Source organism: Dioscorea cayenensis, chromosome 11, assembly GCF_009730915.1.
Source record: "Dioscorea cayenensis subsp. rotundata cultivar TDr96_F1 chromosome 11, TDr96_F1_v2_PseudoChromosome.rev07_lg8_w22 25.fasta, whole genome shotgun sequence".
Taxonomy (NCBI): domain Eukaryota; kingdom Viridiplantae; phylum Streptophyta; class Magnoliopsida; order Dioscoreales; family Dioscoreaceae; genus Dioscorea; species Dioscorea cayenensis.
Genome location: NC_052481.1, coordinates 11,838,728 through 11,863,561, shown reverse-complemented (window position 1 = coordinate 11,863,561; position 24,834 = coordinate 11,838,728). Strand labels below are relative to the sequence as shown.

Genomic DNA, 24,834 nt, shown 5'->3' with positions numbered 1-24,834 from the left:
TGTGACTAGGGGTTTTTCACTTGGACCAAAGGGTTAGATTTATATTAGAGAATAGGGTTTATCACTTGGAGTCCCTAGAGCTTTAAGCAACCTTGCACAGTGTGAGGCGTCGAGAGTATTCCTTTCCACCGGGGTATAGTGTAGGCTTAGTCACGGTTGACCTTAGGTTTGGGACCGTGTGTATTTGGATTTCCACGACTCATTAAACATAAGTTAGGAGGCATAATGATTAGTCTTGCACTTGAAACAATAGTCCTAGGGTGAGCAATGTCCGGGTGCCCCATTTTCTATCGATTGGTTCTCCTTATTCCTATTGCATTCTTTTCTTTTCTTTATTTTTATTTGCATTGATATCGTTCAGACAATTCATCAATCATTTTCATAATAGTTAAATAGCAATACTTGTGTTTTCGAGCACTATTCCCTATGGATATGACTATCCACTCACCAAGGTACTTTATTACTTCGACAACCCGTGCACTTGCGGTACACACACACACAAGGGGTGTGTCAAATTTCCTTCCCCTTGGAAGATGCTTCGCCACTTAGAATCAAACAAGGAATCCAAGAACCAATGAACACAAGAATGAAACTAAAATGCATGCGAATATAATGTTACATGTCGAACATGTAACTCTAGGGTTTTTACGAGAAAACGAAGTCATTTTGGACAAAACGACTTCAAACTCGAGCAAACCTAGTTCCAATGAATTCCAAGTAAGAAGGGCTTCGATTTGGACCAAATAAATACAAGAAAAGGCCAAAGTTTTTTGGTGCTACAGTAACCTCGGGATTGCTAGAGTAAATCGGCCCTAAATTAATACCAAGAAATTGCTGCAGTAAACTATCCCTTAAACAATGGTTTCTTGACGATTTACAACACCAAATCACGAAATTTCTTTACAAACATACACATAAACAAATAACTACGACACTAGCTTTGATTTGAACCTAAAAACAACCCAATCCATGGGGTATTTTTAGGATTTCAAGGATTTTCAAAAATGATTAAATATGAGAAAAATACAAAAAAAAAACCTTAGATCGAAGACTTACCAAACTGAAGAGAATGAGAGGAAGAGAGTCATGGCGTTGATTCATTAGAAAAACTCATCGAAGAATTTTTTTTTCAAAGTTGGTGCTCGGGCGAATATAAGAAGAAAGAATGAAAACAAAGAAGAAGAAATGAAATGAAAGAAAGAGAGGCAGCCATGTTACTTTATCCTCTCATTTTCATTTTTTTTAAAACAAGTAAAATGACCAAAATGCCCTTAATACTAGAAAATAGAATGAAAGGGTCCAAAAGACGAAATTGCCCCGGTTTTTGGCTGGTTTTCACACACAACCAACTGTGCAATCATGCAAGAATACTAGTGCAAAATGACCATTTTACCCCTAATGCATGCACAAAAATCTAAAAGTGGCCCGAGGTAAAAAATCAGGAAAAGATACCACACAAAGAGTGTCGTTTGCATCTCCTTAGTGTTCTTACTGTCAAACCATCATCCATACTGAATAAGGTGCAATACTGGAGTACTTAGAGTTTATGTTATGTGCTTGGCGCTTATTCCAGCATAGCTCACCCCAATGTATTTAACTAAAAATTGTCAATATATTTTTAAATTCTTTAAAATCTTGCTTATATCCTCATCAACTATGTTATAGCTAATTGCTTAATAACATATATTAAGAAAAATATATTTAATTGTGTAGACAATAAAATTATTTGTTGCTTTCAAAATATGAAAACTCTGAAAAATCAATTATGAATTTATTCTTGTTGATTTTTTTTAGTACTTGTTTACGTAAAAGACTTTTTTTTAATATAAAACTACATATAGTATTTAACTTGTGCTATTATATAATTTCAATATATTTAAACTCGGATTTATATTTGCCTTCCTTATCTATTATTTCTTACTCCACCATTGTTCATCAATATCAAACACTAAAATTTTGAAATTAAAATAGACGTGAAATCAATAAGTTAAGTTCCGATGGGTTGTTTTAAATTTTTTTTTGATACACACGACAAGTGCTGCCCCACAATGGGGAGTCAAGGGACAGACAAGTATGGAGGTGCACCAGACGTCACATAGGGCAATTAGATTCCTACCATATGCACACCTAGAAGATATTTTGGGAACCAAATGAAGTTACTAAATCACTCTATCCTGCAACCTTGGAGAGGAGGGAAACGACATCCTCCCATTGGGAACTCATGAACAATGAATAAATAGTACCGCTACAGGATTTATACAACATCCACAATATATGCATAGTACAATAACAGTACTGCTGACCTAGGGATTCGACATGGGTTAGCCCATTCATTGCATTTCATCACAACCAAAGTAAAGTAGAATTATTTATTCAAATTCCCCACTTAAAATATAATTCGTAATTTTAATTAATTTTTTTTAAACCTATCATGCACTAGAAATAACAGTTGTTTGTTATTTTATTTTATTTTTTTTAAACAATAATTTGTTTTTCAACATATTATATAAATCTAAAAAATTTTCATGTAGAAGGTCACATCACTGAAAATATATGATATTTCCGCTTGGGATGCATTTTATTTGGCAGTTTTCTGGATGTTAAATACCATTGGATGGGTTACTTTTTATTGGCATTGGAAACACATCACATTATGGCAGGGTAACGTTTCACAATTTAATGAATCCTCCACTTATTTGATGGGATGGTTAAGGGATTATCTATGGTTGAACTCTTCACAACTTATCAATGGATATAACCCTTTTGGTATGAATAGTTTATCGGTATGGGCGTGGATGTTCTTATTTGGGCATCTTGTTTGGGCTACTGGATTTATGTTCTTAATTTCCTGGCGTGGTTATTGGCAAGAATTGATTGAAACTTTAGCATGGGCTCATGAACGCACACCTTTGGCTAATTTAATTCGGTGGAGAGATAACCGAATGGCTCTATTACAGCTTCCTTGAAATACCATTGGGCAATGAAAATAATAATAATAATAATAATAACCTGCTAAAACAATTTTTCGTTTCTTGGCCACTGCAGTATCATAATTTTCAGATTTTGCAAGGTGATAAGAGCTTCATTAGTTGTACATTAAGAGTAAAGAACAAAATTGCTTCAATTCTATGAAAAACAATGTGATAAAAGGAGACAATCAACTTCAATTGAAAGAAGATATAAGTCATATAACTCGAATTAATTGGTCAGATGGAAAAAACACAGGCATACCTTTTGATACAAATGCTGATTTGAAAAATATAGTGATAAGAAGAATTTCAATTATGACGGTTCCTATGAGAATTATCAAAACCATTAGCAACAGAGTATCAGTGAGAACTATTTGATGCCAATGGGATATGTAGTCTTGAGTTCATACCAGTCGATCAGTATATCATGAGACAGATTATATGTGTATGCTAGCTATTGTTTGAGTACAAACAATTCCAGAACAACATGAAATGAGGCAAGTAATTTTCTTTTGTTAACGCAACACCAACTGCCTTCTTTAAAATTCCCACAGGTTCTCCATCCTTAATGCTTCCGCTTCTTCTGGGGTGAAGTCATTCTGGATGCCGAATGTTTCCCGGATTTCATCCGCAGTGTGCCCCTTAATCAATTCCGCAAACTTTTTGCCGCAGAGGTGCAGGAGACTACTAATGAGGAGACTGTTAGCGGCCTGATTGCATAATGAATATTATTAGCTGAAAGCTGAACAGAACTATCTAATGGATGAAGTGTCTTGTTCTGCTGATCAAGATTAAAACTATAACATTAATATAAACAAGACGTTACTAAGAACATGTAGCCTTGAAGGAATAGTATCAAGTGAAAGCAACGTTAATGAATGGACAGAAAAATTCTATTGATAAATAAATCAGAAACAGACACTTACACACACACACATAGCAATAGGAATGCTGCAGTTGAAATTATATGGAGAAAATCTGGATGCATGGCTGATTTGATCAGCCAAATCTACAAAGTCCTAATTTCTAAACTTATACAGTCAGATCACAGCAAGAAAGGACTGCATTAATTCTTTATAGAAAACTCTTTGTCAATCAAGAAAGAGAAGCAAACTGGTAATCCAACCTTTAAAATAATTTACGATAGCCTACTAATTGCAGCAAAGAAAGTATTTTGATATAAGTAAATTTCAACCTATAGTGAGAGTGCACTAACAATTTCTGAAAATATTTGAAAATAAAAAGAATTTCACAGCAAAATTTGCCTTCAAGGGAGTCGAAAACCAAATAGGCAATTAAGAATAACAGTATAAAAGCAAGGTAAGAATTCTGAGCTTAATACTAATCCAACATGATGAGCTACTAATATAATTTGAAAACTATTTTGCATGCTACCTGAACAAAAATCATAGAGTGAAATGTCCATCTGCTGCAGAAGTGTCAAATACAACACAAGATTCACCCAAGAAACTTTGAAATTCATCAGATGAAAAACAAGAAAACATGACGATAATTCTAAGACGATTAATCCATACATTGTTCTAACATTTAACACCATCATCATCATCATCATCTACTCCAAAATACAACACAAGATTCAGCCAAGAAAGCTCGAAATTCAGCACAAGAATCACAAGAAAGCATATGCAAATCCATTAAACATATTAATCTAGGAGAAAGAACAAAACAAAGTCTAGAAGCAAATGAATCATAGAAATCACGGTGGATAAAAGAAACATAGACCAAGAAAATAGAAATCGATCTCACTCACCATGATGAGATCGTAGAGAATGTGGTTCTCCACATTGATGAACGCAGAATCCCAGCTGTCGAGCTCAACCTTGTCAGCGATTTCAGCGTGCTTCTTACAGTAGTCCATTACCTTGGCGAGAATGGTACCATTCACATCGGAAATCGTGATCCCATTCTCTCTGGCTTCTGGGGACATCATTAATCCTTGGAGGAACTTTGACTGCTCCGCCGTGTGCTCCTCCACTTCATACTCCATTCCATCAGAGCTTTGAAGCTTGATCATCACCTTATCCTGCTCCGCCATTGTTCACTCTGGATCGAGAGAGAGAGAGAGAGAGAGAGAGAGAGAGAGAGAGAGAAATGAAATGCGGTGGTTGCTAAAGAAGAGGTCTATATAGCGGCAGTTTAGATTCTTTGAAACGAGCGCAAGAATAGAATTAATATTCTTTATTTTTTTTAATTTGGATAGAAAATAATTAAATAAATTAAATAAAATATTTTATAGTCTGAAATATATTACTTGATTTACTAAAATAAAACTATAATTAAGACTTTCATGATGTCTTCCAGTGCATCTGAAAATAAAAATAAAATCGTTTTTAAATTATATATTAATACAATTTTTTTTAATTCTAAACTTTTAAGGTTTTTTTTTTCACCTAGTTAATTTAAAATTCATCTCATCTTTTTGCAATCTTTATTGATACTATGAATACTATTATAAGAAAAAAAATATATTTCGCATGTGATATCTTGTTACTAAACAATCAATAATATTATACATTGTCTAAATTACTTAAGAAGATTTTTAATAAGCCAACGATCACTCGGTTTACTGGCATTAGATTCTATGTGCAAGATATTTGATCGTGTTTTACCAAGGTGATTCTAACCGCAACTTACAGCTCGCGTAAGGTGAGACATAGGTGTGTGAAAATAAATAAAAATCAAGAAACTGTCACGCCCAAAACCCTGATCGCCAAACCCGATGCGACGACAAACGGCCGCATACCCATGGGGTGAAACCCAATAAGCATGCAAGGCCTCGAAACTATTCTTAAAACATAAATAAAACCTCAAAATTATAACTTCCAAATATAAACTCAATATAAGATGTACGAATATGAAGTGGTTTTTTTAAAACAAAGTTCACACACTAATACAGACGTAATGGCAACCCATTTAAAGGGGATCACAAGCTCTCATTGCCCGCCATACAATTCACTACTCATCTGAAAGAATTTAACAACTAGATTATTAGCTTACAGTCCAGTAAGTAACCCACTAAAAATATTGGGATCATGTGCAATTTCAAGAATTTAAAAAATAGAAACTGATCATATCATATAGAACAAATATTTATCCAAAATATAGTTCATAAAACCAAAGTAGTTCAACAAAATACAATTGAATAATAGACAAAAATATGTGTCTCCAAATCATTTGGGCTAAAACAAAATATCAGAGATAAGTTATTTACCCTAGGTGATCCGAGCCAGAATATCATAGCTCATTTGTTTATCTTAGATGAAGCGAGATGGAATATCAAAGGCCGTTATTCTAAACTTACAAAATGGTGCAAAACTATAATTATCTAACAGAGTCAAAGTTTCACGTCGACATGGTCAACGTATTTATATCAAAATAACTTTGTTATTCGAAAACAAAACATAATTTGCAGATAAGTCAGGATTTACATAACAAGATTTATAGGATAATTTGTCATGGAAACAAACAAACGTACGCATGATCCTATTTCTTTATAGTGTAATAATCCAATTATTAAAAAAAATTAATACACTTGTTAAATCAATAATTAATTAACAAATATTTCTATAATTTAATTAGTAAAACAAAATAAATGAATAAATAATTAAATCAGCATAGCTAACAAACTAATAATTAATCAAATAAATAATTCTGAATATAATTAATCAGATAACTAAATAAGTAAATACATAAATAATATTTATAATTTTTGAGTACAATGAACAAAAATTGACATTGAATCCAAAACACAAAACATTCAAATAGTACATGAATAGTTTTAAAACAAAACTAAAATAATTAAATAATTATCGATAATCCAAAATTTTGCATATAAATATATGCAAATTTATGTGTGGTGTTACTTACCTGATCAACTCCTAAAAATACTCTCAAATCTTACATCAAATCAAGGCTTTTGGTATATCCTATATTTGGGAAGAGATTTTATTAGTTTCAATAATAATATCTGATGATGCTACAAAGTTTAAGAGGCTAATAAACAATAGTATTAAAAAAAGAGATTTCTAGAAGGGTAAAACGTAAAAACTTCAACCTATTATTCTACACTAGCTCCCAAATATTGATTATTGCAAGGGTACAATAGCAATTACCCATTCTAAAGGCATACGAACAATTCCATCATGACCATTGAGTTCTAAATCCTTCATAACATCACATATTCTTTTCCAAATCACAAATTTCAAGATTCTAAGAAACATAAACACCTAAGACTATGACATATAAAAAATTCACATAATTTAGAATACTACTCAAATTGTAGCATTTAATTTAATCTCTAGATATTCCTTCAAACTTATAATTCACACATACCCCTTTCAAACATATATATCTCTCAACCTACAATTCCAAAATCAGAACCTAATAAGGAATAAGTTTCCTATTTTTCACCTTACCCAATTAAATCCCATGGCAATCAAAATTACCCTTCAATTTTCATGTTCTACACAATAGGGTTATATCTCACAAATAACACATGTATAAAATCTGAAATTTCGTACTTACTTAGGTAACATCAAAATCTACAACTTTCATATATAATTATATATCTAATTCAAATCTAATGTGCGGCAAATCCAAATACTAATAATTAGGCAACTTAGGTTTCGAAACGACAGTCACCAATTATAGGTTGGCTAAAATGTAATATTGATGGGACTTCATTTCCTCATCAACACAAGGTTGGTATGGGAGAAATTTTAAAAAATAGCCAGGGTGAGTTTGTAGCAGCATTTTCATGAACATGGAATGGCTTATTTTCACAATGTGAAGTTGAAGCTCTTTCTTTGAAAGAGGCTCTTAGCTTGTTAAAGGCTCAGTAGCTATCACATGTTCTCATCGAAATGGATGCTTTACAAGTTGTCCAAGGTGTTCTTAAGGGTAGAAACAATATTACAGCTCTTGGTTTTTTGTTACAAGATTGCAAAGATGCTCTTTTTTTCTGCCAATCAATATCAGCTACGGTTTGTGAGGAGGCAAGCAAATGGAGTTGCACATGCTTTAACTAGAATGTCTCAATCTTATAATTCCATTTCAACTTGGGAAGAGCTACCTAATGATATTATCAGTGATCTTCAAACTGATCTCTCTTATTAATTATCAATGATATTTGATTTCCCATAAAATAAAACTTTCAAAAATTAAATTTTTTCATATTGAAGTGCTATATATTTAAAAAAATTTTAATTTCTTTTACTTTTATGGTTCATTAAATTTAAAACTTTCCAATTATCTTTTGAATATTACCGTGGCATATATACCATGTTCTCTTTTTACCTATTTATTTGCTTAATTAAATATGTAGTTCATCCAGTTTTACCATATATATATATATTCTAAATGATTTGAAAATGCACTCTTAGCATCTTCGTTGATTCTGAAAATGAGTTACATGTTTCTCTTTTGAATGCTTTCAACTCTTGAAGTGAAAAGCAAAAGCTAGAGGGTTCATTTGCCATGGTAGAGAGGAGTATACATTTTCTAGGGCTTTCCACACTGGATGAGTGACACCTTGATGAAGGTCCCCATATGATCACTGGCTAACACATGTCTTCTTTCTGTCTGCAGTATCTTAGGAGGAGATTCTCTCTACCTTTAAGGGCCTATCTCTTTGTCTACCTTCTCATTTCCTTTTGATATATCCACCATTAGTGGACTTTACTATAACTTTGTGTTATTTCCTACACTTCCTCTATTTGTTATGAATTTGTGGTTTATCTATTTTATAAAATGTAAAAAAAAAAGGGCTTAGAAAGGTGAAACTTAAATAATACAGAAAAAATCACCAAAGTTACTAAAACTAATATAAAAGGATTGAAAATAACTGGACATTATTATAATGTCTAATACAACCAAGATGGTAGCCAAATCACGGATCTACCGGATAAGATTCAATAAACAAGTTAAAAGAATCCTTCCCTCCTTTTAAGCGTTTGAGTTGCGATGTGACACATACTGGTCCTCTCACTAGAAGATTCCGTACAACATTCAAGGCCAACAGCCACACCAGAGAGCACACAGTTCCTTTAGTTTCCGTATTCAATGACATCATCTTCTTGCGAGAACATTGATGGATCTATAACTGTCACACCCTGAACCCGGCTCAATGAACCTGGGACGCTGACAAACGATCATACACCTATAAGGTCGAAACCAAGTAAATATACAAGGCCTCAAAACCTAATCTAAAATAGAACAAACATTCTACATAATTGTAGATACCAAAAATAAAAATACAATGAAGTTTGAAAAATAGGAAGCTTTCTAAATACAAAGTGTCAGGTTACTATAGGTTTAAAAATAGGACCATAAACTACAGCAAAGATATCCTTGCTAATCGACAATTGCTTCTAAGGTATCCACTAGTCAACCTTATCCTGATCTCAAAGAAAAAAAAATAACAAGATAATGAGCTTTCTAGGCATTTTGGGATCATACAAGTTTTCAGCGATACATATTCAAATATCAACCAGAAATCCATATATGACGTATCAAAATAGTATCCTAAGAATCATAATATATATTGAATACCATAACATAATATTGATAAAAATTTCAAACCTTGAAATTAGTGCAAATTAACAAAAATATAGTCAGTGCTTAGCATATTTTCAAAAGTATATGTCTCCCAATAAACCATGAACAAAACAGAATATCAGAGGCCATGTGTTTATACTGGGTGAACTGAGTCAAATTTTTAGGTCATTTATTTACCCTTGGTGACCGAAGCTAGAATATCAGAGGTCATTATTCTTCAGTGATGGAACGGTGTGAAACTATAGTCTCTTATTAGAGTATATGTCAACATGGTTATTGTTTAACTTCCAGTGACAAGGATAGTGCATTATTAATTGGAGACTAGATTTCTTTGTCAAAATACTTAATGTCCGCCAAAACAACAAGAATATCAAAGTTCAGACTAAGCAAGGTACAGGGTAATTCGCAATGCAAATTTTAGTAGTCGCACGATCCCATTTTATAACATCAAAATAATTCAACTATTTGAATCTAAACTTGGACAAATAATTCATAAAATCTTTAAATAATTGAAAATTTTAAATAATTCAGGAAAATGTGATAACCGGAAATTTAATACAAATTACGTCCGCAAGAATTTAATAAATGGTTAAATGATTCAAAAAAATATTAATAATCAGAAATTTAATAAATGAATAATTTAAAATGATATTTTAGCAAGAGTCGAAAAGTATATACATATACTGATATTTATATTTGGTTTACTTACCTGATACTCGCTAATGTGGTAAACTTTAATTCCAACACCATAAAGCTTTTGGCATGTCCTATAATTAGGGAAGAAAGCCTAATAAAACACCAATGGTATAAATTTAGAAAATGTAAGGGTATGTAACAAGGATTCCGAGACACAAATAATTCTACAAAGGTAAAGGGCTTGTGAGCAAGGATAATGCAAAAGGACATTTTAGAAGGGTGTAAAATAAAAAATGATCAAATTATTATTCTACTTCCGAAATTCAGATTCTTTCAGGGGTATAAAAGCAATTATCCAATCCAAAGGGCATAAAACAATTTTAACATGAACATTGAGTACTAAATCCCTCATAACTTCACATATATTTTCCAAATCACAAATTTCAAGATTTCGAGAACCGTAAACACCTAAGACTATGACATATCCGAAATTCACATAATTTAGAGTACTACTCAAATTATAGCATTCAATGTAATCTCTAGCTATTTCTTCAGACTTATAATTTAGACATACCCCAATCAAACATCCATATCTCTTAACCTACAATTCCAAAATCAGTAATATTTTATGAAAAATTAGACAATCTAAAATGGAACAAGTTTCTATTTTTCACTTTACCCAATTCAATCTCCATGACCATTAAAAATATCCTTCAATCTTCATGTTTTGCAGAGAAATTCCATCCGAGACAATTATACTAATAGAATTATACCTCACAAACCACACATGTATAAAATCTAAAATTTCTCAGATAATTAGGTAACATCAAAATATACAACTTTTATATAATTTTCTATATCTAATTCAGAATCTAGAATCATGAAAAAAAATTTAAAACACTGCAAGGCTTGCACAGAAATCTTATCTAAGGCACTTGTATTTAGAGCCTATCTCTTATAGGATACACATGAACAAATTCTAAAATTTTGTAATAAGATAAACAAGATCACTATCTACAATTTCTATATTTTGATATCCTCAATAAAATGTCTCTAGATCTCCTAAATTAATTAGGGATCCTTGCTATACCACCAAAAAAATTTCTCAATCTAATAATTATCCTCAGATAACACAAATCTTTCACATAAAAAGAATTGATGGAAGCATAAGAATTTAACTTCAACTCTCTAATGAAATAGCAAGATTTAAAGATCCATAATCAAGCTACAAAGAAAACTCTAACCCTAATTAGCATCAAAACCTAAACAATAAGAAAAGAAGAACAAGAAGACAAAACCTTACCTTTGACATGCCTTAATGGAGAAACGATTTCGTGCACGATCAGAATCCATGATCAGAGTTTGATGAGGAGATGGGAGAAGAGGTGGACAGGCTAGGGATAGATAGATCTTTACCTTTTTTTCTAACAAGAACGAGAACATGATGATCATGGGCCCGGGAGTTACGAAATAGGAAAGATCTGAAAGATTAGGAAAATAATAATGATAAGATCAAGGGTTACATAAAATTAAAAATTAAAAATATGAAAGTAAAAAAAAATACTTAAATGGTGGTGGGGTCCACAATGACCTCCATGATTCTCTCCGGAAAAGCATAAGTCTCTACAAACTTTCTCATTATCATATCATCTTTCAAACTCTCATCAACTGGTCTCATTCTTGTCAACAACTCTAGAACAAGAATCCCATAGCTGTACACATCTCCCATGGTTGACATCTTACTCCCAAAGTCATACTCTGGATGGATACGATCATCATTGAATTAATATTTTAATATACCAAAGTAATTGGAAACCATCTATAAGATATACCTGGAGGAACATAACCATTGGTGCCTTTAATGACCCCAACTGAGGTTGCCAAGCTCTGCAATGAGTTGTTGTGGTGCCTTTAATGATCCCAACTGAGGTTGTCAAGCTCTGCAATGAGTTGTTGTTGTTGTTGTTGTTGTTGTTGTTGTTGTTGTTGTTGTTGTTGTTGTTGTTGTTGTTGTTTATTAGTATCTTTGCAAGTCCAAAGTCTCCAACATGAGCATTCATGTCATCATCCAAGAGAACATTGCTTGGCTTCATATCATAATGAACAATTGGAGGTTGGCAAGAGTGATGAAGATACTCCAACACATCAACAACATTAATGGCCACATTCAATCTTTGAATCAAATGCATCTCGAAATAAAGACTCAATTTGGTGATGTGAAAACTAGTAAGTTAATGGGATTGTACCTAGGACACAATCCCCTAAAGACATCTAAGTATTCATTTTCTAATACTTGGTATTAGTGAGAATTCTTAGACCTTGGAGGTTCCTAAATTAGCTGATTTCTTTGGTCTAGACAATCAACCCTAATCCCATACAACAATATATCATTGCCCTATGATTAAATTAAACATTCCTTAAATCCCTCTATTAGGTTTATCTAGTTCGAAGAGTTCGCCACCATACACCCTAGAATATTTGTTTGCATTAAATATGACATTAGTAATAGGAAAAGATTAATTGTATTCATTAATTTTACACTAAATATTCCTTTATGTCCGAGTTCAAGTCCCACTAGACATAGTGATAACAATGGGTCCTCAGTTGTAGATTTAGGGTTTGCTACCTAGATCTCACATTGCTCAGTGAGGCCACACAGGATGGAAGTTCAATATCAAGCTAGTGCATATGCCCTTTTACTAAAATGCACTTGTTGCATTTGTAAAAAAAAAAAAAGAAAAAACTATTCCACCCAACTAAATATATATATACATACACACACATTTAATAAACTGGATAAACCACAATTTATTAAAAAAAATAACCAACTAAATATTCATAAACAATTAAGTTAAAAAATCCATAAGATTGTTTTCAAGAAACCATTGGATTTTCCTTTTAGCAATCATTTTTACTTCTTAAAAAAAAATTATGTTATAAACTATTTTACATTTTAAAAGGCCCCTGGCCCACAGAGATGACATTGACCTTCGCTCAAGCCACTTGAGATTCTTGGCCAATTAAGTTAGATATGATTTTGCTATCATTTGAATTTGGCTTGTTTATAACCCATGCTAATAGTTTATTGAGGATTTGATAATATTCTGTCAATAGTAACAATAATTCAACTTGGGAATTGGATCAGGATTATTCTCATGGAAATGTAGGTTTCTTTCTCTAGGGGGAAGACATAGACTCACTAATTGGGCCTTGACATCCATTCCAATCTATTGGATGTTTGTTTTTAGGCTGCTTTTTTGTGTGGCTAATAATGCTATCAGAAGGGATTTCCTCCAGTTTAGACACAATATTAATATGTGAGGATGTTGGCTTGTTAATTGTTACTAAATTTGCAAACCAAGGACTAAGGGGATTGGGGCATTCTTAATATTATAGTTTTTAACCTTGTCACACTCAGGAAGTGGTGGTGGAAGTTTTTTTTTTTGGGGGGAAGAGGAGCAGGGTGAACCCACTAAAGACCCAGGGACGTGCACAAGCCTGGTGGAATAAATGGGGATGGGGCCGCGCTCACGTGGGCGCTGGAATCACCCATACACAACCACTATTCACAACTCCCAGAAATGTGCCCTCAGCCGAGAATCGAACTCTCACAACTCGGTGAGAAGTTGTTGACAGAGACTTTCTTTTTAGTATGCACTTCATCAGGTCTTCCTTCTTCTAAAAATATATTCAAAGTTGTTTCCCTCCTTTCAGATCATGTATATCTCCAATTTTTAGAAATGTAGATGCGACTCTTTTTTGGTAGGAGAGATGGGTCAATAGATGTGCTCCTATGCACAAATGTTTAGAGGAGTTTAGTACCTGATCACCATATCTTATGGGTATGGTTAAGAAGATGGTTATTGTTGGCATTAGTCCCATCCCCGATGGTCAATAGCCAACGACCTGCGGGTTTATTGGTACACGGGTCACCGATAGAGCTCTCACCGAGTGGTGAGAGTTCGATTCTCGGCTGAGGGCACATTTTTGGGAGTTGTGAATAGTGGTTATGTACGAGTGGTTCCAGCGCCCACGTGAGCGCGGTCTCATCCCCATTGGTTCCACCGAGGCTTGTGCACGTCCCTGGGTTTCTAGTGGGTTCGCCCCGGTCCTCTTCCCAAAAAAACACTTCATGTAGTTATTTCCGAGTGTAGGAGACTCTAAGCAATGGATGCCCTTACATCAACTAGAAGATTCTCAGCGAAATCCTTTTTACAAGTTCCTTACTAATGGGGCAAGATAGATGATGTCAAATTACTCCAATCATCTAGAAATGAGTTTTCCAATCTAATATCAATGTATTCATATGGTTGTCTTGGGACAACAAAGTTCTATTGCTAGAGAATCTAGAGTAGAGGAAATGTAATAAACTCTAAATAGTAACTTGTATTCTCTTCTATATTGCACTTGAGTTTGTTGACCACCTCTTCTTCGAGTGCCTGTTTGTTGAACGTATTTGGTCCCATTTCATATATATCATAGAGATAGCTGCCATACCTTCCTCCATCAATGACTTTTGGGGTGGTGGAGGGACAATCTCAGTAGGCTTTTTAAAGCTAACTAGGATCTTCTTGCTAGAGCCATCATCTAGAGCATCTACTTAAATCGCAATGATTATATATCTAATTCTTCAAATTTGATACTTGCCACAGTATTATTCAACATTAGTATTTCATTCCTTATGTGGGTAGTTGCAACTCCAAATCAAAAGAAAACCAAGCCGGAAGACTCAACTTGTACAATCAAATGTAGCTTAGAGTATATGAGTCCACAAGTAAGAAAGTTAGGAGACACAAGAAAGCATTTACTGTCTAAGAGGCATCACTGATTATTAATGTCTTCCTTAGGGCATGTTGCTAGCAAACATCCACCTGTCTGTCCCATGGGGGCTCAACCTTTCAATTATGTGATTATTCTCTATTTTATCCATTATTATCTTTTTATTCTCTTCACATCTAAATGGGATCTAGAATGTACTCCCAATTTCAATGCTATTTTGTATTTCTTTTTATCATTTAGTTTAAGTGATCCATCCACTTTTTCAAGAAAATAATAATTCAGCTAATTTAATAAAATTATTAAAATTTTAATACCTAATATATATATATATATATATATATGATTGATTGCAAAAGTAAAGTATATGCCAATTCACTATTTCAGAGACGTGATTAAATATAATGTGCATGAAATAGAAAGGAACAAAAGAAGAGAGAGGCATATCAAAACCAGGAAAAATATATTTGAATTAATTTATTACTTCTTTTTGTGCTTATTTAAAATCACCTTTATCAACTTTCAAAGATTAAACTTTTTTTCATATGGAAGTGCTATATCACCATTTTATTTCTTTTACTTTTATAATTCATTAAATTTAAAATTTCCCAACTATCTTTTGAATATTGCCTTACTTAAATTTTATAACTATTAGGCAAGGCACTCACAACCAAGTGGCATATATCCTGTTTTCTGCTCAAATGATGAGTTATGAGCTTGACACCCTGTTAGCACAAGGGGAAGGCACATGGCATCTCAACATTTATGTCTTGTCCACCTATTAATAAAAAAAATTTCTAATTATGCTGGCCTTCAACATGGGATGAGTGGCACCTTAATGAAGGTTCCTATATGATCACTGGCTAACACATGTCTTGTTTCTATCTACAGTATCTTAGGAAGAGATTCTCTACCTTTAAGGACCTATCTCTTTGTCTTCCTTCTCATTTCCTTTTGATGTATCTACCACCTGTGGACTTTGCCATAACATTTTGTTATTTCCTACCCTCCCCCTAATTTATACTTTGTACCAGTATTTTCAGTTTGTTACGAATTTTTTGTTTATATTTTATATAAAATATAAATAAAAAAGAGGGCTTACATAGACAAAACTTAAATAATACAGAAAAAAACATCAAGTTACTAAACTAATATAAAAAGATTGAAAATAACTAGACATTATTATAGTTGTGGACCCCGCCTAAAGCTTGATTAGAAAAATAAAACATTGTTTCCCCCACTTATTCCCTATCCTTTTGTCATGTGGCTCTCCAATCTAGTGGTAATGAGGAATTCCCAGAGGAATTCATGGGTTTCCATCACATCTGTGCCTTTTGATATTTGAGCCTTTTTAACTTCATTGTTTTTTTCTTCTTCTCTTGTGCTTCTTCTTCATTTCTTTTGTCTTGTAAGGGAGGTTGTTAGCTAGAAGATTTTTTTGAAGCTTGGTTTTCAGCTGGGCTATCTTTTTCAACACTCTCTTTTCCGGCCATCGTAGTAAGCCCCTCAACCATTCTTGGTTAAATTCTTTTTAGTAGTGTTGTTTTTTTGGTAACTAAAAACCATGACTTTTTCTCTATCCTTTGATTAGCTTGCCATGTTTTTGTGGAATAGCATGTTAGCTCTTTTTATTTAGAAACCTTGGCATGTTGATGGCTAAATTCGAAGTTGTTCATGCTTGTTGTTCTCTTTAGTTCATAGCTCAAAAATTGTTGTTGAAATCCTTGGAGCTTAGTGTTAGCTCAAGGGCTTGTGCTTAACCATCCTTGTTTTTGAGAAAGGTTTGGCCTTGGCATTAGTTTAATGAGTGTTAAGTTGCTTGTTTCTTGCTCACCCAAGCATGGTGGAGATTTTTTTGGACCTTATTTGAGGGTAGAACCAACATGCTAAAAGCCTTGCATATTGTGTATGTTTCCATGTGTATATATATATATATATCTGTGTGTGTGTGTGTTTTATATATGTATTGGTTGTATAAGTAGATATGTTTTTTCTCTCTTAGTTTGGTTCTACAACTTTTTGTTGTTGGTGGAGTGGTTTTTGTAAAGTTGATAGCATTATTGTGTTAATGTGTCTAAAGACTAGAGTTTGGTTGTGAATCTGCAGAAATGTTTTTTTGGTGTTAATGGTTTGCATATTTTTGTTTTTATTAGTCAAGGCATTGTAAGAGAATGAGGGAAGTTTTGTAGTGGAATGTGTTTAGAATTGGATGGTGGAGATGTTCTCATCAAGTTAAAAATATTAGTTCAAGGCAAATGTCAAATGAGTGGAGGTTAAGCATTGGATCACTTTAAATTTAATCATGTTAATTATTTAAGCTTTTAGGGTGTGTTTTAAATTCCTGCATGAGTGCATGCAAGACAATTATTGTCATTTATTTTTATTTTTATTTTTGTTTTTTTATTTTTTTGGTTGCTCTCTAGAAAAATGCTTAGGGTAATACTTGATGAGTGTTTAAACTTGCGATTAGAGTAATTTTTGTTTTAACTATGGTAAATCGTTGGGTTTTTAGGATTGTTTTTAGGGAGTGGCATTGGATCTCATTTTTTTGGGCTTAAGCTAATATCGGGTAAGTAATCTCACCGATAACTCCAGTATTTTTCAGATTTGAGAAATTATTTTTATTCTGAAAAATAATTATCTAGTATTTTGTTATTTTTATTTTTGAATATCTATTATTTTTGTTAATATTGAAATTATTTATCCGGAATATGTATTTTTGAGGTATTTTCTTTAATTAATTATTTCTATTTAGTTGTTGACTTGGTAAATCTAAATTGGTGTAATGCTAATTAAATAATTGCTACTCTTTTTTTAACTTGGTTATTAATTTATTATTTATACTAAGTGTGGTTACATTCAAACGATTACTTTCGACATTTATAAAAATTCGCTTTGTTTGTAGGCATGGGTTAATGATTCTGCTATCATTTGGATTGACTTAGTTAATTCCATTTTTTATTTAGTTATTTAATCATTTAATTTAGTTTTTGAAGCACTGGTGTTTTTGAATAATTTTTAAATACTTCATGTGCTTAAATTTTTTTATATTTCATTTATGGTTATCGATTTATTTTTCCTTAAAGTGAGATTTTCGATATTTATTAGTATTTCGAATATATATGAACTTGAGAAATTTTTAGAAATTTCGAACTTGTACTCGCAAATATTTTTGTATCCGAATATTTTTGGTATCCAAATGAACGATATGCAACCCTCGTCGGTGGGGGTTAAACCCCGACTTTTGTCGACAAGTAATTTTTGGGAAAAATGATATCTGCAGCTCAGCACCGTGTCCGTTCGGTGAAATAATCAACGGCCACCGGTATTCGAGCCCTCGGGTCACCGAGGGTAAATAAATGATATCTCGTTATTTTTGGCTCGGATCGTCACCGAGGATAAACAAATGACCTTTGACACTTACAAAGTGAATTTGGAGACATACTCTTGAATTTGTTATTTTTTTGGGTTTGCCCTTTTGATTTTTGAATTTCGCAAAAAAACACAAATATTTGTCCCGCCTTTGAAATTTTTCTCGTATTTTTTTGATATCGTATTTTCGGGTTTTTGAATTCCGTAAATCATATTTGTAAATATTCTTTATTAGAATATTTCACTTTGTATTTTTTTGTTTAAATTATGTTTTGAAGACCTATGCTCATTTCATCGCGAATAACTATTCGCAGCTCGTAAAACCTCGGTATTCTTTTGATTTTTAGTTATCTTAAATAGCGTTACTACTTGAGAACTATACCTCTGTTGAACCATTTATTTTTTATTTGTTTAAACTATGTTTAAACTTTGAATTATTCTTAATATCTCGAAATCGAGATTCAGTAAAAGCCCGTTGTTTTTAAAACAATTTTCGGATTACTTCATCGGGCTAGTGAGCTCATGGATTTTTCTTTAAATCCTTTTCAGATCTTGAGTGATAGACCGGCGTGGATCTTGAAAGATTGTCTGTAGATGTCTTATCCTGTTGTAAATTTTAAGTTCTTGTTATTGTCTATACATCCCTGTATTTTGTATTTTGGACTTCTGTATCCCAATTTTGTGTACTTTGTAGAGTTTGTAATCCTGTAACTCAGTTGGGTTATTATAGTTTTACCTGTCCTGGATCAGATTTTGAGGCCTTGCAGGCCTATGGGGCTCACGCCTTGTGGGTCTGCGGCCGTTTGTCTGCGCACCGGGTCTGGTGAGCCGGCTTCGGGGCGTGACAATAGTGTCTAATACAAACAAGATGGTAGCCAAATCATTGATCTACCGGATAAGATTCAATAAAAAAGTTCAAAGAATCCCTTCCTTATATTAAGCATTTGAGTAGCGACGTGAGACATGTTGGGCCTCTCACTTGAAGATTCCGCACAACATTCAATATTGATGCTCTGCACAAATCCCATCCGAGATAGTTTACTAATAAAATCATAACTCATAAAATACAAGCGTATAAAGTTTAAAATTTTGTAGGTATTTAGTAAACTTCAAAATCTACAGGTTTCTTATTTTAATTTCCTCCAAATTCTACATCTAAGACCCCTAAAATTGAAGATGAATTTCTGGTATTTCAAAAGCAGAAATCTGAAACTTATCTAATGAAATTAATTAAAAATTTTTGCCTCTTAGGTAATTTTACAACCACCTATAAGACATACCAACATAAACATAGTTTCAATGATTAAGATAGAGATAATAGGTTGGGGATTACAATATCAAGAATCTGAATAGATACAAATAAACATAGTAACAAGATGAACTAGAAAAAGAAGATGATTCAAAGCTACAACATGGCCCACCAAGATCAAAATGCAACCATTCAAAGATCCAAAATAAAAAACTAGAACTTAACTAAAAATTTCTCACAAACATCAAAGATGGGAATCTCTCGATCTCATCACCCACTCTATGAAGGCCGAACATGAAGAGGGAAGAGGAGTGCTTAGTCTTTGGCCGCCTATAAGGTGAAGATTTCGTAGCGTGAAGGGAAGTTATCAACGATCATGGTTTAGGTTTCATGGTCTATTGGGTGAGATAAGGGGGAACCAACAAGATTCGGGTGTTAGGATAAATATATCCTAGGTCAAACAAATAATTTAAATAAAAAAACAAAGATATAATTAAATACACCTATTTAAAAAAATTCATAATTGAAATTATAACCAACAACTAGGATCTAATATGGGAATGGGGTCCACAGATCATTCCAAGAAAGTGCATTGAAGCTAAGGTTCAGGTACTATAGCCGGTGCAAGCGGCCAAGCTCTGGTGGTACCTTATAGACGAATTGATTGTTGGAGAGCTCAATGATGTGAAGGAAGCTAAGATTGGCAATGGAGGGCGATATGAAGCCTTCCAAGCCCAACATGGAGAGGTTGATATCTGTGACTCTACCTTTTTGCTTATGAGGGCAAGAGACACTAGTCCAGTCGCAAAAACAAACAGTATTGCTACAAGAATTGAGAGTTCCAGAAGGATTAGATGTGACTCCATTCTGGAATCCAAGCAATGCTAAGCCATCATTGGTCTCGCATGCTAACAAATTGGTGCCCATGGAACGGAGAACCAAACTAGAAAAAAAAAACCATTACCACTAACTGTGTTGTATAATTAATAATGAAGATCTAGTAGATGATTTTATAATGCAGTAATAACACATTAATAATGCACTAACAGTGTATGTTTTGCTTTTGTTCTTTATCATATGTGTCTTCTTAATGCATTAGTCATTGCTTGAGCACCATGTCTTTGCCTGTAGTGAACCAAAAATAATCCAGTAGACTCGGTTTCGTGGTAGTTAACACAGAATCGAGACGTGGCTCATTCTTAACTATGGGTTTATAAATTTAATTTTTTGTTTATAATATAATATATGGATAGGTTGGTAATTACATCAAAAGACCGTTGCCCTTTATTTTAGAAATCATTAAATTGAGGCAATTCAACGGTTGAGGATGAGCCACATCTCCGTTCTGTCGTATCTACCACGAAACAGAGTTCGTGGGATCAGTTCTGGTAGTGAACCATGCCCCTGCCTTTTTCTTTTTTTTTTAATTATTATTATTCTTGTTGTTATTGTTGTTGTTGGTGTTGTTGTTGTTGTTATTGTTGTTGTTGTCGTATTTGCTCACTCTATTTTTCTCAATACTCTTCTTAACGTAGCGTAGTATATCTACTTTTTAATTTTAATAATAAAAAAAATAGGCACACATTGATTGATATAAATATGATTAATATTTATTAAATTGAAATTAAATTAGTTTCAAAGATTCTCCTAACATAAATTTAAAGCGATATTTTAACTATTTAAAAAGGTAAAGTACAAAGCTTGTCACAAGAAATAGCTATCATGAAAGAAAAACAAGAAACAAAGGATACAAAGGAAAAAAGAGATACAAATGTAATAGGGGAAAAAAATAAAAGAAAGGACAATAAAAACAAAGTCCACTAGAGGTGGAAATCAATTGGAAACAACAAATGATACGAAATTAAGTAGAGATGTAAATAGTGCTACCCTGGAGAAAGAGAGAGAGAGCAGTTCAATCCCAAAGAGGCACCAAGTTAGACTTGGAGACACAATCATCCAAGTGGCATGCTTGATGTTAAATTACTAGGATCACTACTATAGATTTCTTTTCACAAGAACAAATGAATCTTCTAGCTTTTGCTACTTCTAATTTGGAGCTACAAAGTATATAAATAATTTTAATAATGATGGAAGATGAATGATGTGTTTTCATTTTAAAATGTACTCATTTATCTACAACCAAATTTTCCAAACATTGTCCCTAGCCAAAAGTAGGGGTGTAAATGATACCCTACTACTCGCAAGCTACTCGAGTTCAATTCGGCGAAATCTAGAACTCGACTCGCTTAGGGTCGAGTCAAGCTCAAGCTCAAGTAGTCAAGTGAGCCAAGTTTGAGCATCTTAATACTTGACTCGAGTGCTCACGAGCTTAATCGAGTAGTTGTATTTGTGTGTGTATATATTTTAAATTAGTTTGTTTATATATATAATTAAGTTTGAGCTCAAGCTCAAGCTCAAATTCGAGTTTGAGTATAAAATTATCTAGGATCAAATCAAGTTTATTAGTCTTTATCGAGCCTAATCGAGCGAGCTCGAGTAGCTCGATTTATATATTGAGTCAAGCTAGAGCTACAAAAATAAAACTCAATCGAGATTGAGTTGAGTATTGAGCAACGAGTTTTCAACTGAGCTCAAGCTCGAGTAGCTTGCTACTTGGCTCGAGCTCTATCGATTACACCCGTAGTAAAAAGGTTGGTATCCATAAAGTTATGGCCAAAGGTTGCATCTCCAAGAGCCCTATAGGTCCACTAATGTGATATGGCCAGCAATAGGTAACACAAGGCTATTGACAAAATGATTCCAAATACTCATTGAATAAGGTAGATTAGGAAAACTATTCTGTTGCAGCTTTATACAACACAAAAGTAGTGATAGGCATATATTAAACCTTTCAAAACCATTTATAGTTATTGAAAAATATTTGTTTTGTGAAAAATGTATGCCAACTGTTTATATTATAAGGAGTTATTTATTGATGATTTAATTTTTTTTTTTAAGCCAATTTGAAAGGCATAATTGAAAATTAGCATTTGACTTGGTTTATATCCAAGAAAATTAAAAAAGAAAAAATTGAAGATATCAAAATATAGAAAATTCAACAATGGGTGATGTTGAGAGAATGTATTTCTCAAAATAATAATAATAATAATAATAATAAATGAAATCATAATCTTAGCGTCAATGGTTTTGATTTTGATTTTTTTAATGAGTTGTAAAAGAGGTCGTGATGTCTATTATTGTGTAATTAAGTTTTTTTACTCTTTCATTTTTCTTAATAGTTCTCATACCGGCTATTGTTTCATTTGCATTTTTACTCAATGTCTCATAAGAACTCTGTGTGTGATGTTATAATTATTTTAATTAAAGTACTTTAATTATATTTCAAAATATATGTCTATATGCAATATTGCCTTACAACCAAGTAGATCCTAAGATTATAATGTATTAAATGTATAAAAGATATATTATTATTTATATTAAATATGTTTGGGACATACTTAGCACAGATTTAGATTTGAAAATTTTCAATAGAGATATTGGTGTTTTTCACCCGATAAGTATGTAAAAGAATTAATGTAACATGTTGCATTTGATCACTCATATATCCTAAATAGCTATTTCTTATTAGGTTTTTCTCTATAATATTAAAGGTCTTGTCAACTCAAGCTCTCAATCATGATTAATTAATAAACAGTTCTAGTAGGAGATAAGCCTCAAGAGAAACTGTGCCTCAAAATTTATTTTTCTGATTTCCAAAAATAATAAATTATTAAAATTTAATATCATCGGCAGTACGGCAGTATATGTAATCATTATAATAAATTATTTATTAGCTATACCCAACATATTTTTAAAAATTTCCGCCTTGATTCCTTGTGTTTTTCTAATAAATATGAATAAACAATCAAATATATTAAAAATGCAAGTGACGGAAATAGTAGCAAATATATAACTAGCAGATAGGGGCTTTAGCAATAAGTTGTGGTTAGATCACCCAACATATGAAGAATGCGGAACGAATTGAGATACAAGTCAAGGGGGTTCAAAATGGAATTAGGAGATTATAATAATAGGCATCATCTATTTATGGTTGCACTATTGATCCTACAAATTAGGAATCTTTAGTCATATTCACAATTGGTAGAAGGCTAGCATTAGTGTTCGAAGTGATGCACAAAAAATCTAGACTCCTTTTGATAGTTGTCATTGAATCCTCCAATTTATGCCTCATCAACTTTGTTGCTACAAATGACTAGAAGAGAAATATTTGGTTAATTTTCTGTAGAATATATGCTAGGAAGGAGATGGTAGTGCTTATATATACGGTTGCTTCACACTAGTCAAATATTCAAGAATATTGTGGACCCCAATCTCTGATTATATCCTAGCCATCGATGCAAACTTTTTTTCAATTAGAGCCCTTGATTTTTTAAGATTTTAAAAACCCTTCTTCTTATCCTTAGCGGTTACCAAAAATTCACGATCTGACTGCTATCCACCGCCCACGATCCTATTGTTACTTCCAATCGTCCTTTCCTTTCCTTTCCTTCTTGGTGGTTCCATCAGCAGGATGAGTGGATCTTGAGTTGTTTTGCTTGTACTTTTAAGGTAAGATCTTGGAACTTTGTGCAGATTTTTGTATTTCTTATTTTTTTTCTTGCTACTTGTTGTCTTTGTGAGAGTTCTTCCTTTCTAAAACCCTAAAATTTATTCCTATCTTTTTATTCACCTTTAAACCTTAGATTTAGCCGTTCAGTTTCTAAGGTTTGTTCTTAATTTGTAGTTTGAAGGAATTTTGTTTCTCTTTTGATGTGTGCACCTAAGCATACTCTTAGGATCTTTGACCACGATGTTTTTATGGATTTAATCACATCTGAAGTATGAGGTTTTCCATGATATATTTCATGTAATAAGATGTACTGTTGATTGAGATACAATCTTTCGCTATGAGAAAGGAATTGCAAGCTGATTTAAAATTGACAAGTTTCAGATTTTCATTTTTGATAACAGCAGAAATCCCTCCCCAATTTTAGGGATCTTATATGTGGAATTTGGAGGAGAGTAGAATATGAAAGTTATAGATTTTGATGTTACCTAAATACTTGCAAAATTTCAGATTTTATGCATATGTAGTTTGTGAGATATAGCCCTATTAGTATAAGTCTCTTGGTAGATATTTCTGTGCAGAGCCTGAAGACGTATGACCATATTTGATGATCATGAAGATTGATTTGGGTAAGATGACAAATAGAAAAGTTGTTTATTTTTATGTTATTTGGTTGTCAGCAAAATTTC

The 24,834-nt window shown here is 32.8% G+C and overlaps 2 protein-coding genes across 2 annotated transcripts; both read right to left on the bottom strand.

Moving 5' to 3' along the window:
* Window positions 1–3,041: 3,041 nt before the first annotated feature.
* On the bottom strand, window positions 3,042–5,038 carry LOC120272426 (SKP1-like protein 1). The gene is made up of 2 exons (XM_039279251.1): window positions 4,741–5,038; window positions 3,042–3,679 (listed from the first exon to the last, which is right to left on the bottom strand). Exons 1-2 carry the CDS (start codon window positions 5,023–5,025, stop codon window positions 3,509–3,511), a joined length of 456 nt encoding a protein of 151 aa, XP_039135185.1. The 5' UTR covers window positions 5,026–5,038; the 3' UTR covers window positions 3,042–3,508.
* A 6,707-nt stretch (window positions 5,039–11,745) lies between these two features.
* On the bottom strand, window positions 11,746–12,370 carry LOC120271613 (probable LRR receptor-like serine/threonine-protein kinase At3g47570). Its single transcript, XM_039278289.1, has 3 exons — window positions 12,230–12,370; window positions 12,014–12,068; window positions 11,746–11,939 (listed from the first exon to the last, which is right to left on the bottom strand). Exons 1-3 carry the CDS (start codon window positions 12,368–12,370, stop codon window positions 11,746–11,748), a joined length of 390 nt encoding a protein of 129 aa, XP_039134223.1.
* Between the last annotated feature and the right edge of the window lie 12,464 nt (window positions 12,371–24,834).

What these genes read in the sequence shown, in the direction of transcription:
- LOC120272426 (XM_039279251.1), bottom strand. Translation starts at nt 5,025, where the DNA reads ATGGCGGAGCAGGATAAGGTGATGATCAAGCTTCAAAGCTCTGATGGA. An exon ending in TTCTCTACGATCTCATCATG is followed by an intron (nt 3,680 to 4,740) that starts GTGAGTGAGATC and finishes TTATGCAATCAG; the next exon opens with GCCGCTAACAGTCTCCTCAT.
- LOC120271613 (XM_039278289.1), bottom strand. Translation starts at nt 12,370, where the DNA reads ATGCATTTGATTCAAAGATTGAATGTGGCCATTAATGTTGTTGATGTG. An exon ending in ATGATGACATGAATGCTCAT is followed by an intron (nt 12,069 to 12,229) that starts GTTGGAGACTTT and finishes AACTCATTGCAG; the next exon opens with AGCTTGGCAACCTCAGTTGG. An exon ending in CAATGGTTATGTTCCTCCAG is followed by an intron (nt 11,940 to 12,013) that starts GTATATCTTATA and finishes GTATCCATCCAG; the next exon opens with AGTATGACTTTGGGAGTAAG.